At 26.0% G+C, this 15,600-nt stretch overlaps 2 protein-coding genes across 2 annotated transcripts; one reads left to right on the plus strand and one right to left on the minus strand.

The window, feature by feature from the left end:
• Window positions 1-4,578: 4,578 nt before the first annotated feature.
• On the minus strand, window positions 4,579-9,913 carry LOC129964305 (protein FAM210B, mitochondrial-like). Its single transcript, XM_056079088.1, has 3 exons — window positions 9,586-9,913; window positions 8,522-8,693; window positions 4,579-6,781 (listed from the first exon to the last, which is right to left on the minus strand). The coding sequence occupies exons 1-3, from the start codon at window positions 9,776-9,778 to the stop codon at window positions 6,565-6,567; spliced, it is 582 nt and encodes a 193-aa protein (XP_055935063.1). The 5' UTR covers window positions 9,779-9,913; the 3' UTR covers window positions 4,579-6,564.
• A 223-nt stretch (window positions 9,914-10,136) lies between these two features.
• On the plus strand, window positions 10,137-15,352 carry LOC129964273 (mitochondrial import receptor subunit TOM22 homolog). The gene is made up of 4 exons (XM_056079026.1): window positions 10,137-10,268; window positions 12,362-12,479; window positions 12,608-12,847; window positions 15,168-15,352. Exons 2-4 carry the CDS (start codon window positions 12,363-12,365, stop codon window positions 15,252-15,254), a joined length of 444 nt encoding a protein of 147 aa, XP_055935001.1. The 5' UTR covers window positions 10,137-10,268; window position 12,362; the 3' UTR covers window positions 15,255-15,352.
• Window positions 15,353-15,600: the final 248 nt, after the last annotated feature.

The raw sequence follows: 15,600 nt of genomic DNA on the forward strand, positions 1-15,600 counted from the left end.
TGGAATAGCACGAATTTAATTTTAATTATAATAATTGGGCATTATTTAGCTAATTATGCAATATATATTTAAGTAAACTATATATATATATATATATATATATATATATATATATATATATATATATATATATATATATATATATATATATATATATAATCTTATGATATACACAAATAAGTAGAAATAGAAGAAAATACATAAAAAGTCATAGTAACTATCTACATCATTCATCATCTATATTATAAATAAAACACAAGCCAATAACATTTATAACGTGAGGGGTGGAGGTATTGCAGCATCCATAGGTTAAAGAGCATATCATTCTTCGCGATATATATATATATATATATATATATATATATATATATCGCACAACTTAACTTATAATATTATATTATATTATAAGCTAACTTGTGTTTTTGAGGGAGGCGACGATAAGGAAACTTAAGATCCCCAGATTTAATTTTCAAAGGAATGCAATATGGTGCTTTAATTTGATTTTCAAAGGTTTGCACTCGAATGTATTTAAATTAAATTCAAGTATAGTTTGCATTTCAGAAAATTAAACAAGGATTTTTTTTAAAAGTTTTCAAATTTGACTGTGGATTAATGTGATCTAAAATTTGTAATTAGTTGATTAACTTACAATCAGTTTGTAAAACTTAAAGCATTTAAAATATATATATATAAAAAAAAAGAATTTTCCCCCCTTCCTTTTTTTGCCATGTTATTTCAAATTGTTTTTAAATTAAATTTTTTTTTTTCGTATGGTAAACGCTGAAAACCAAATCATTATAAGATAAATAATTAAAACAAAGAAATCAAAATACTTGACATTTTGTTGTTTTATTTTTGTTGTAATATTTATTTTTTAAAATCCGCTAATAAAAATATAAAAAATCTCAAAAAAAAAAAAAAAAAAAAAAAAAAACTTTTTTTTGGAAAGGAATGGAGTTTTTACAGAATCTAATTTGACCCTACAAAACTTAGAAATATTTCTTCCTTTTCACGGTTCGTTGAAACTAAGAGTGACATTTTATTTTTTTATTTCTAACTAGCCGCCTTTGGCAATCAGCCGGTTCGCCAATCTTAATTCCCGTTAAAATTTTAATAATTAAATATTTTATGTAACTTCTATTTTAATAGCTTCTCATCAAAATATTTTAAAGCTTCTAATTTTGGTAGTCATATAATTCACTCATAATATTATAAAGGCTTTCAGCCGTAACGTAATATGTATCTCTCTAATTTTCTGTTAATTCCCGTAGAATTTATGCTTTAAGTTAAAGTGGAAATGATTAAAGTGCAATTGATATCAGAACATTTTTTTTTTTTTACTGAAACGAAGCATATTTTTTTAATATGAGTACTGAAAACAGAGTCGCTGAGTATTTAAACCTTATGGGCACTAAAGAATATCTTTCTTAATTCATATAATATCTCAAGAACTTTTCAACATAATTTTCTCAGATTCATCATGTACAGATCGATTAATTAACAACGTTTAGTTTTAAATGCATCAAACACTAAGAAAATGAAAAGAAGCGTTTAAAATAATCCGTCGAAAACAAGTTAAAAAAACTACTTAAAAAACAATGTATTTAAAATTACAAGCATATACAAAAAATATATAACTAACATAAATACAATTTAATTACAAAAGCACACAACTAACCTAAAAATAATTAAAACCGAGTTCCGATGAAAATAGTTCTCAACAATCAGAACACAATGCGCATGCGTGAATTTTCAACGCCGATTATGGTAATGCAAATGAGTGGATTTTCTACGCTAGTTCGGGTAACGCTATGCAGATTAGAAATTTTTAATTTCCTTTATTCTGTTTTATTTTAATTTAAAAGTACTTCAGAATGAATCTGAAAGATCGATTAATTAATAATATTTAATTTTAAATGCATCAAACATTAAGAAAATAAATAGAATCGTATGAAATAATCGGCCGAAAAATGTTAACCCTAGCCTCATTAGTGTGGGGGGAAAAAACTGAAGCCTTACTCATTTAGCGGTGGGGAAAATGAAAAGATTTTTTTTGGCGGGAAAGTTAGTTTTTAATTAATAATTAAAATTCTAATTAAAAATTCAAAAAAGGGACCCCAGGTGCACATTCCCAACCTCCAAGGTATACATGTACCAAATTTGGTAGCTGTAGGTCAAACGGTCTGGCCTGTAGAGCGCCGACACACACACACACGGAGCTTTATATAAGTATAGATTATCCGCCACAAACTTAAAAAAAAGTCGAAATTCTATTAATATGAATCTGAAGATTACGAAATTTCATGTTTATATTTAACAATGGAACAACTAGGGAGCTCACTGATTTACTATCTTGTCTCGTTCTAAAAAGGATTTAAGGCTAGTCACATATATTCTGCCTCCTCCTCATTGAAATAACCACATTTGGTAAAGACCTTAACAAGCTTTCTGCTTCACAGGTGAGATTTTGATCATCAGAAGCATAAAATTATTTATTTTGAAAAACCATAATTCAGTCGATTTCTATGTTGTAAAAGGGACTAATATGTTCTCGCACTCTTTAACTGCCATTTGAAATTTGAAAAAATCTAGTTGTAGAATAAACATAATGTTATTCTAAATGCAATTCATTGATTCTCGAATTTTATGCCTCCCGAAGTCAGGGTTTAATTAAAGTCTTCTATGGGCACTGCAAATTCTGGGGGTCCATTTCCCCTCGAAACTTTCAAACAAATCTTGTTTTTGTGATTTTAATAAAAGCAGCTTTAAGTAGCAAATTTTGACAAACAAATAGCAAAACGCTTAATTGCAGATAACTTGCTAAAAAGTTGATTTCAGTATATTACACATAAAAAAACGCAGATTTGAAATTTAAACAAAATAGAAATAATTAAAGGAATAATAACAAATAAAATTATTTTGTACAATCTGAACAATATAAAAAAAAAATAGATATTTTTTAAATTTATAAAGTACTATATTGCTTTGGGATTATAAAGTAGTATAATATGAAACTCGCAAATAATCATCAATATTAATAATTATCTAGCGGAATCTGTAATGCTGTTTTGGCGTCTAATGAACTCAGAAAAGTTTAGTTTTATTTATTTTTTGAGTGCGCCTAAAAGTAAGCATGTATGATAATTACTTATGGGATCGAACACTTCATGTTTTATGTTGCATTTACTTTCTTTGATGCCGGATTGTAATAAAGACCAATAAGCTATTGTCTACAATTTTTATTATATAAGCTTGCATTTAAGCGTCCAGAAAATACGTCTGTAATAGCCTATTAACACGCATACAGATAGCGCTAGGAAATTAGTAACAGCAACATCATTAAAAAAAAAGATTAAGTATAGTAAAAGGTTTGATAAAAAGATAGGGAAATTTCCAAACTGTAAGAATGTTATAGGATTGCGGTTCGTTTTATAATATTCTCTCTTCACGGAATAGTTGAGTTATATTTACTCTTTTTTCTTTCATTCAGTATTTTGCAAGGAATTATTTTCTGTTAGTAAATCACTATTTGTTTCGACCCGACTTTAATGATTAATTTAAATTGAGTGATCGTGAACATCGTGAATTGAGAAGACCCCACTGTCACAAGGAAACAAAACATTTAATTAATTATATATTTACATCCAAAATGTACACGTTTTTTTTATTATTATTTCTTGGACATTCTTCCAATGTGTATGAGATTTTCTATTATAATTTCCGTTAGTTAATCCTTTACAATACCTGATATATTATTGCCAAGATAGCAGCTAATCCAGACGGGGATATCATCTAGTACTACTAAAATGATGTTCCAAACTGAATTTAATCAAACTTGCTTTTAATTTTAATAAATTTGATCGACCAGTTTTTATAATTAAAGGAAAACTCAAAATTAAATACCTTTCAAAATAATGCAAAAAAAAAAAAAAAAACTATTGTTATAGGCTCATAGACAATTGCCTATGTAATAATTCGGCTCTGCTTGGAGGTAATAAAAACTAAGACACTTGCCTGGTTGTTTCATACTATTTAATCTACCGATTATTCTTTTAATCCATCGCTTTTTACATTAAATTATTTTACAAAATCAGATGAAAACATGGAAATTATTGCAATATGCTGCAACAAAAATAAATTGATTCAAATTATAAAATGGAAACTAATAATTATCACTTATATCCAAAAGTATAAACAACACCGACAAATAAATGACAAATATAAATTTACAGATCCAATTATGAGTTCAAACAAGCTTGTTCACTCAAACTATTTGCAATCAGGGAAGGAATTTCTTATAATTATTTCAAATTGATGAAAATGATACATTGCCATCCCTTCAATTTCTACAATGATCAATAATCAGAAAACCTTTTGCCACGCAAGCATAAAATATTGTCAGTTCAACTGAATGCAAGAAATTACTACAGATTAATTGTATTTAATGCATATTTCATTCTATGCACTCAAGTTCTTTTGAATAAATGTGTTGAATTTCATTACATTTTTAAATGCTTGAAGAAAAAATTGTTTTTATAGTGATAATAATATATGTTAAAATAATTCAAAATTCATAGAGACATTATAAAAATATCTTTTATTTACAACATTTCTATACAGTGAATCAAAATGAATTTCTCTCTCAGAGAGAGTAAATTTTAATAGAATTATTCATAAAACGAAAAAAAAAATGAAGTAGAAATCATAAAATGCATAAAACACATAAATACGAGTCACAAAAAAAAACCAAGTAATGCAATATGTTATTTATAAAAATCAAAGCAATATAATAAAAATTCCAGCAAAAATCAATTGTTCAAAACCACAAAAATTTGGGTATTGTACTATTTTTATTATAACAGTCAAAGTTCTAAATGCAAGATGAAATTAAGATTTAAGCATAAATTATTCGGTTAATATTAAAAAAAAAAAAAAAAACTTTTCATGGTTTTTGGAACTAATTTTGCAAGTTCTGGGAACCACCAGGATAAGCAAAAATGCCAGAATTTAAAAATACATGCCGTAGAAAAAACATCTTCTCTTCTTTCAAGAAGTTTGATTAATCAATGATAACATATTGCCTATTATCATTATAAAAATTCACCGATTTATTCATAAACAATTATAATTTATACATTGGTGATTTATTCAGGACAATGCTTCAAGAACTTTTTACAATTTCCAGATTTTATTAAGAAAACAGATGAATTAATGGAAATTACTTAAAGAATTAGGATTTAATATCTGTTATTTTTACCTGATTTAAGAAACCTTGATATGGACACCATTAGTTGCATGAAACAAACTCTTACAACTTCTCTTTTTCCCAATATATTATATGATGGCAATGACATCGAGAATTTTACTTTAGATAACAAAAGTCTTATACTCTTGTTTAAGGCATGGCATTAAATAATATTTGTATAGAAAAATTCAGCTCTTCCCCCAAAGTATTTCATTGGGGGGAGAATCTTCTCTTAAGGATTAGGCATTTTTTTTAGGAATTTATTTAACTCCATCTCTTTTTTTTTATACTACAGAAATGAAGTATACAAATGCAAAAATTTAAAAATGACTGAGTATATAAATATGGAACTTATTTAAATTAACTTACATAGCATTTTTTAAAATTATAAATAATGTATGGACATCATAAATTTTTAATACAACTGTTGCTAAATCATTCAATTCTATTAAAATTTAAAGATTTTTTTTTACCTTAATTGAAAAATATTTTATTTAAACTTACTAAATCAACAAATTTTGTCTAGTCATTCAGTATACTATACATTTTTTCAGAGTATATAAATAAATAATACAACAAAAAAACAATCCAATAAAATGTTTTACATGGCAGAAAATGTTCTCAAACATCTTTACTTCTTTTTAAAAATAATTTTAAATATGAAAACATAATAAAATTGTATAATTCAGACACATTGTGGAATTATCCACATAAGACTAAAATATTGTTTTAATTAAGTCTAAGGCCAATCAAACTTTATAACATAATTGCCAGATATATAATTAAATGAGTTTTAACTACAGTTCTCATGCTTTACATTATTTAAAAACAGTTGGGAAGTTAGACTATGATGAGAAATTATTCAGCACTTAGACTTTTGTTAGAGAAAATATTTTTTTTTAAAAGAAGCCAATAAACACTACTAATATTTAAAAAAATTGAAATTTTCTCAATAAAATGTGCTATGTTTTAAAAAATAAATCAATTAAATAAATATTTGTGTAAATTAAAAATATTCTAAAATTTTCTTAAAATACTTATATTTCTAGTAAATTTAACAAATAAACCATACTAATTTTATAATTAATTTCACTTATTTAATTTTTAATAAAAAAATAAAAATAAAAAGTTACTCTTCATGACAGAATATTAACAAACAAAATACAAAGCAATACAAAAACCTTTTAAAAGAAAATACAAAAAAAAAGGGGGGGGGTCTATATGATAAAAAAATATTCAGAATAATGTTTTGTGATTTAATACAATTTAAGATATTAATTTAAAAAATCTAATTAAGTAAATGTTTCAGACGATATAATTCATGATTTGCTTTTAGGTGGCTTGAGCCAATTTATTCTTCTGAGGTATCTCACAATGAAAGGAGCTACAGAAAGTGTAATGCCAATTCGAACAGGAGCAAACAACTTATGTACAGCATAAGACACAACAAAAGTGCTGCCACCAACAGCTACCTTGCTTGATATTAGGGAATCTGAGAATCCAATATATGTCAAAATGCGCACCACATCAACTCCACTAGAAACAAGACAAACAAATAATTTAAAAATATATACATTGTAAATTATAAATATATATAATAAAACATACATATATACAATGCTAATAAATATTTGCAAGAATATGAAGGTAATGATAGTTATTAATAAACTTATCTTTACTATAGGCATATCTGTCATTGCTATTGATAAGTAGCTAAGATCAAGAAACTCAGTAAACCCCTAATGTATATGCAGGTAATTAGCCAAAAGGTATATTCAAATATTCTATTTTTTTTTATTATATATAAAAAATTATAAACAAAATGGAAGACATTAACATTTTTTGGCCCAATTATTATTGCAATTTCAATAGTTAACAAAAATGATCTTTCTGATACTTCAAAGAAATAAATACTACATTTAATGGGATTAATAGGCCCTTGGGCAATCAATCGAACAATCAACAAATACAAAGAAATAATATTATTGTTGATGCTTTGATATAGTTTAAACTTGCAAAATTAAACATCTATTGCAGAAAGAGCTTCCAAAGGCCAAAAAATTTAAAGCTTTACGCATCTCACATAAATAAGAGCTAAATATTCTTATGACACCATCATAGTATTATAGCTTACATATTTGCTTTTCAACAAAATGTTCAAAAGTCAAATTGTAATCAATTCTACAAATGTCATTTAACTCTCTGCACTTTGATGGCTCCTCTCAGACCCATTCAAGATGATGCAGCATTTTGACAATTTATTTAGTTTTTAATTTTGGTTATTAAAAACACCTGCAGAATGGTAAGAAAATGTAGATTGATTTTTCTGAGATATTCAATTTAAAACAATTATATATATATTGGATATAATTAGATAAATAACTATGCATTAAATTCGTTTTCTAAGTGCAAGGGGTTAATCTATTTTTGTACTAAATGATTTCACAAAAGCAATTTAATAAAGCTTGATAATTTAATTAATATGCAAAAATGTAGGAATTTTAATTCCTTTCCTTTAATAAAGAATTTTTTTATGAACTTGCAATATGCTTAGTAAAAAAAAAAAGTGCTTTTTAAAATAATTGTTTCTCCAAATAGAAAATTTTGTTCAAACATTTTCAGCCCTGAATAATCAGTTTTTAAACTAGGTAAAATAAATTTTTTGAATAGTAATCAAATCTTTGAAGTTTATACAGATTTTGACTCAAGCAGATTTTATGAAAATGCATAAATAAATAAGAATGTTTAGATTTAGAAGAAAACGAGAACAGAAAATTCTAGTTCGACTTCTGTAGAATTATGCCATAATAGCAAACCACTAATATGTATATCTGATTTTTCATTTATATTTTTTGCGGCATTCGATTTTCTTATTTTCTATAATTAAATGCTCTTAAATATAAAACTAAAAATACTGCGTATTGGAGAAAAATGGTATTATAATATGATAAATTACTCTTGAAAACATCAATATTATAATATTTCAAAACTACTGAAATAAAAAAAAATAACATCTTAAATTATATTATTAAAAAACAATTCTGATTAACTAAACTATCAAAGTGATGAAAAAAATAAAAACATAATAAACAATCCTAAAAGAAAATTTAAAATCATTATTTTAATTACATCATTTTTTTATAATGATGCTCATACTATGATTCTCTTAATTATTGAAATCGCCTGTGATCTAAATCCATTCTCCAGGAAAATTTTAAAGTAATAAATATGATTATATATATATATATAAACTTAGTTATTATAGATTGAACTTACTTAGAAATTGCTAAATAACATAAGCCCAAAGATGTTAAGGAAATAGCAACATGAAAAACAATAATAGTAGCTCCATAGTCTCTAACAGCTTGTTTTAGTCTTGTTCTTTGATTGACTTTACTAGCATTAGATTCTTGAAGCACAGTTTGCTCTTTCTGAGTAGATGATGAATCTAGATTTAAAAATATTATACTTAATACACAAATAATCCAGTGATTTAACAATACTCTAATCATAAGTATGTTTAACAGTATGTATTTCACACAATGGATAAAGTATTTATCATAGAAAAATATTATAATATGTTATAAAAATGTAATCATTAATAGTTGGTACCCAGCGCTTTGCTGTCACAGAAGAAATAATTTTGAAAATATTGTTTGAAATAGTTATCTTGTTTAATTAGGAATGATAGAAAGATCGGATTTATTTTCTTGCAGACAATGAATAGATTCTTTGAAATTGAATGATATATAAAGGAGAAGTATAAATAGTATTTATTACATATATATATTTTTTACTTATTATTCGCTTTAGGGCCCATATTTTTGTTTCCCATCTTCAGTAAAAACAAATTTCTTGGCTGTCCAACTCGTGAACATCCAACATACAAATGGCCATGTGAAAATTCAAGTGAATTCATGTGATTTTCAAGGTTAAATCTGCACACTTGAAGTGATGGACCTTGCGCTTTATTGATGACCAAAATAAATGCCAATAATTGTACTATGCCTATAACCTTCGTGTAAGTGCAAGCAATAAAGTGGGCAAGTTTTATCGCAATCGGATGAACGGTGTGGCATATAATATATATATAAAAATATATAAATAAAACAAGCAAACAAAAATTTCTTTTTACATATTAGATGAACACTGTTCGTTAAAGAATACAATAAAATTGAAACTCGTAATTTCCTTTTGGAATTCTAAAGCATATTACATTCAATTGACTACAAATGGCATGGAATTGTTTTCTAATAAATATATACCTATCTCACAAACTTTATTAAAATAACATTAAGAATAAAACGCGCTCAGTGTACAAAATAAACAATAATGCTGACCTGGCTTGCTTTCATTACTATAAAGACGGCAAGAATTAGAAGCATTTAAAGCAGGTATTAGCTTCCAATTACATTTGTAGAGATAACTTCTCCCGATGAAATTACGAGCAGGTGCATAATTCATACATCCCCTTGATAACGAAAAGTAACATAAAATACGACCTGAAAATCTTATTGGTGTCAAAGAAGTCATTTCAGATTAGGTATTAATAAAACTTCATTAACAGTTTTTTGGTGAAGCGAATAATAAACACAACACCGAGTCAGAACGTACAACAGAGATTTAAATTTAAACCGACAAAACGAAACCGACATCAACAAAATTACACCATGCAGTTTTGCTGAAATCGATTTAGATACTTCGTTCAAAGCAAAATGATATAATTAAAAAATATTTTGGGTTTTTTTTAACTGTACTAATTAAAGCTATTTTTAATAATGGAATTAATAATTACATGTATTTTGGGATTTATTTCATTGGCTTTCCTCCTCATCCCTTTAAACTCAAATCACGTTGAAATATTTTCCTCAAGTAAGTTTGTAGCTCAACTCGTCCTAATCGTAACTTTAACCCTAATTTTCTCTCCTCGCCTTGAAATACATGTTCCTTCGGTGAAATAAATAATCGTTTAAATCGCAAAATACTTAAGAGCTTTTTCAAACATTTCATTATTGAATTAAAGGTAATTAGTACATTAAGTATTTTCATTGACCTCTTATATGACAGAATTTCTTACAGCAAAATAAGAAATAGAAAAATTATTTTACTTTTATGTAACTTTCTTGTATTATCGGAATAATTTTTTTCTGTATTAATTTTTTACGACGTTCTATTCAAAAGTTTTATTTCATTGATTAGTCCATTTTTCTAGAATATTAATGTGTAAAGATGGTTCCGAAAAAATTTCTGCATTTTTCAGTACCGGCAATGTTTCTCGTAAGATTCTATCTGTGAACATTAGTAGTATTATCTTTTTTCCCCCCTGTTTTCTTTTCCCGAAAGAAAAAAAATGATATTACTTATAATCTATGACAAATTTTGATCATTTTAAATCTGATCCTGTCTTATTTTATATCCTTGATTTGTTTTCAGTTTGACTTCCGCCTGAATTGCAGCATACTTAACTATATCAGATTGATGTCCTTTTTGAATTGAGATCGAAAAGGGAACAGTTAGTTTAATACATAATTAATCTATATCAAATTATTGATCATAAATCTGAATTAATCACACCCTTTTGTTACTTTGCTTTGTGTAATTGATTTGAATGCTGCATGAAATAGAACTTTACCAATTATCCTGATAAGCATTACTAATTCTGTATCTGTATGGTTAAATTTCACTAAGGGAAAAGAAGCAGTGATCTTTTTTTGACAATAAAAAAGTTATTTTTATAAGTTGTAAAAAAATATTTTTGTTTGTTTGTGATGATTAGCCATTTAATATATTTCCTATGGCATCAAAATGCTATCACTATTGATTTTTATTTTAATAATAACTTTTATAGCCATAGATATCAGAACATTGTTTTTTGTTTAAATGGCTTCAATTTTGTTTCAACTCGCTGAAGCTGAACTGTTGTTGGTTGATTGTGTAGCTTCAGATAAAACTTGGAATCTGTATAAAAGACTACACAGTTTTCAATATCAGTTTGATTTTGTTATATTGTGTGCAAATTTTACTTGAGTATCCTGCTTGGTATTTATTGTCGAATTAGAATTCAGAATAGCCTTTCTTGAGAGATGATTTTTTGATAAAAATACTGAGCTCATATATATTATAAACTTTTTAAGGATGATCTAGGTATTTATCTAGAAGTTGAAATATATATTTGTGCACTTGTCTGGATGTAATTTTCTAATTGAATTAAACTTTTAGGTTTCAGTGTAACATCTTGGCATACATTTCTAGTGTAAAAACTAAATACAGTAATCGGTGGCACAGCAAAAACATTTAAAGAAACTTGACAAATTTGCATGAACTTTTAAGAAATTTCATTGATAGAGAATAACAAATGAAGAGTAAGAAAAACTTCTGTTCAGGAAATTGCATTTGCTCGACCTCTATTTTTTTTTTTTTTTTTTTTTTTTACATACCTAAAAATCCATTATTTTCTGTTTATATTATTTGTACTATAGGGATATAATTGATGAAAATTATTTTAAAATCCTGATTTGATAAAATAATTCAGGTAAAAAATGTCCACCAAATTTTTTATGCACAAATTAATGATTTTTGTAAGTTATAAACTTTTTAATAACTTATTTTAGTAGAAATTCTATAAAATGTAAATTTCTTAATATAATGGCTTATTAATATCAATTGCAGAAACCTTTTTACAATTATTTATGAAGAATTAAAAAGAAATAGTATTATTAGAAGAATGAGAGGGAAAGATCATAAGTGCATTCTTTGTATTGAATCAAAAATTCTGTAAAGCGAAGTTTATTGTATTAATCAAGAAATATTTTACATAATTTGCTCACTCTTTTTTAGTTAGAACTACGTGATAGGGCATTGTAAGGGATAAGTGAAACACTACATATAATAAGTGTTCATGAGTATTCAGTCCTGCAGTTAGCATTCCACTTATTTAAAATTTGACTGTATATTCATCTTCTGCTAGTGATAGGATATTCTAAATTAAAATATACCATTAGTAAATTCAATAATTTTATATATGATGAACATTTTTTTCTTCTAAAATAATTATAAATTATTTTATTATTATTATTATTCGACTTTCTCATTTATTAGCATTTTCTCTGTTTATAGCATGCCTGTCATTGAAGAAGTGGATAGTGGAATTGATGCAACTAGTGCTTCAAATAGTAGAGAAGATTCTCCCACTACTAAGAAAAACGATATGTCAAATATGATTGAAGATGATCCTGTATGTATAATCAATTATTTTAACTTTTTTTCAATCTTAAGAAAGTTTTTAAAATTCAAAAATTTCTCTGATAGACTGATTTTTTTTTAAAAAAAATTGTTTTAATTCATATTATACTGTGTTTTTAGGATATTGATGAAACTCTTAGTGAAAGATTATGGGGATTAACTGAGATGTTTCCTGAATGTGTTAGAAATATCACATCTTCTGTTGTACATGGGTCAGTATCGGGTGTCAAAGCACTATATAGTTTAAGTCGCTCATCAATGTGGATTTTCTTCACGTCATCTGCCATATTAGTTGCTCCTGTCATTTTTGAAGTAGAGCGAATGCAACTGGAAGAAGTTCAGAAACAACAACAAAGACAAGTAAGCTCATTTAAATTAATCATTAATTTCATTACTCACTATTTGTCCCAGGTGACTAGCTGGTTTGCCTGAAATATTGGTTATATTTGGTTTCAGATAAATTGCTGGGATATAATATAAAGACAATTTGGTGAAATCGTGCAATTCGCGTCTTATAGTCTTACTTAAATAAGATTATTTATTTAAGTTCTACTTATCATGTGCATGAACCTTTTTAATGGAGACCAGTCCTATAAAATCATGGTGCTATTAAAAATGTGATTCTAAATAATTGAAATTTGTTGCAAAAAAAAAAAAAATCTCATATGATAACTTGAAGTTTATGATACCAAACTTTTTTCCCTTGAAATTTGCAATAACCATAGTTCTTCATAATTCATTCACTTACCCTTTATAAGAATAAACAGGAATTATTCTGAAAAATATTCTAGTGAATTGTTTGTTACTTTAATATAAGGTTAATAAGTTGTATATAATTAGTACTAATCCATCGCCATTATGCAATATGTGATGACTAATGTTAATAATTTTATATTAGATTCCTTTTGCATTATATTAACATAATTTGGTTTTTAAATTGTCATGCTTTTGTATTAAGTAAATGGAAATTGATATATGTATTAGTTCAATAATTGTAATTTAATGACATTAGTATGCTAATGCCATAGTTTATTTTTTGTATTTTTAAGCCATGAATGTATATTATGTTTTTCTTTTAAAAAATATCTTTTCAGCCCTTGTTCAGTAAAAAAAGACATGTTATGATCCCATTTTCATTTAAAATATCTTGTCAAATAAATTTGTTTGTTTTTCAAAATTGTCATGAAATATATAAAATGATTAATTAATTATTGATTAATAGAAGTTCAGTCTTAATTAGTTTCATTTAAAAATATTTTTTAAAAGGTTTCTTGAAATTTTTGCTCTTAAATAATAAAGAAACCTTAAATTGTACTTTGCCATCCCATTGTGTTGCAACATATAATTTAATGTTAAACTTACTGAGACTGGTTAAATGACCATTATTCAGTTGCTGTTTTTAATAACCTTATGCGCCCAGACTCGCTCCAAAATGCCCTGTTTGATAGCGGCTTCATTCAAATGCTTTTGGGTACATGGCTCAAATATTGGATGAAGGATATTCGCTGCTACCCATGATTAGTTCTCTGTAGAATGCCGACACCCACAATAGTGATTAATGTATGGGTTTTATGTCTTTCTACTGGAACTAAGGTTGAAAGAAAAAAATGATGAAAAACAAACAAAACATTTCATTTCCATGAGTAGAAAATCCAAAAATCGACAAGTTAAATATACATGCTTAATCTTGTATATTTTGTTTCATAAAAAGAAGAAAGTTTGCATTAAAATGGTAAAAACTATTTATATTTAAAATTTCTCTTAAGGGACTTTTTGGAAAAAAAGTGAATTAATTAAAACAATAAATAGCTTAAATATAAATTATCTCAGAAAAAAAAATTGGGAAAAAAATTAATGTTTTAAAAATTAAGAAGATATTGGTAAATAAGGCAATTCTTTCATCAAGTTACAAACAACATTATTAGGGATAAATACAAAAAGTCAATTTGTATTTTATGTCCCTATTTAAGTTTCATATTATGCATTAAAAATTATTTATATTTCAATGAATCGTTATGCATTATTTAAAGTTTTTAATAGTAATTATGAGGTAAACTTATCAGTCAGTAAATTTAAGATAATTTTATTATTATCATTAAAAGGTTTTATATGTAATAAATAATCAATAAACTTTTTGTGAAAAAATGCAGTGGAGATCTGAATTTCTTATTTGAAATATCATAGATGATAATGTTTTATGTTTGAATCATCTATCTTGAAATTTTTATTTATCTTTTTTATTTTTTAAAAAAATTTTCTCTTAATTATATAGCAGTGATAAGATGCACACGTACAAAAAAAGTTATTTGAAATCTTCAAAATTTGGATGAGTGTAAATTTAGCAGTTAATAACAAATTGTAGAACCATTCTCTCAGACCTCAAACGACAACCACTGAATTCCTATTTGGCTGGAAAACTGAACAGCCATTTCAAATATAGTTCAACAGGTTCTCCTTCCTTTGAAAGAGGAGATGATTTCATTCTGTCTTCATAGACAAAAAAAATTACTCTGGCCTTTAAGGCACGAAAATTCTCATATTAGCCGGGATCATAAAGTTAATTAGTAAAATGTAGTAGGTTTAATTTTCAGAAATTTTAATCTATATATTCTAAAATTTCTTTTTATGTAAATTTTGCTATTATTTTTCAGCTTGAATAACTTTTTTTTTCTCTCTTCAGATTTTATTAGGACCCAGTGCAGCAGTTTCTGGAGGTGGTATGCATGGAATGGGAATGCCTATGCCCCCACAAATGGCTCAAAGATAAAGATTATTCATTATGTATTTATAGATAGCTCATTGTGGATCACTTTTAGAAATGAATCATGTGTAATGTTGTAAGATAAATGATATTGTAATTATGTATTATGTTGTCTGGCATCATTACTGTTGAATTGATCATAAGCATTGTGATGTACATTTAATGCTTTAATATATACTTTGAAATAAGTTCTCAGTCACCATTTATTACTCATACCCTATATATATATATATATATATATATATATATATATATATATATATATATATATATATATATATATCCCCAACCATTTATAATACTTAGTTTGTGCCAAGTACATCACAATTTGTTACTTAAATGATAATATTGT

This window comes from Argiope bruennichi, chromosome 3 (genome assembly GCF_947563725.1).
Source record: "Argiope bruennichi chromosome 3, qqArgBrue1.1, whole genome shotgun sequence".
NCBI lineage: Eukaryota > Metazoa > Arthropoda > Arachnida > Araneae > Araneidae > Argiope > Argiope bruennichi.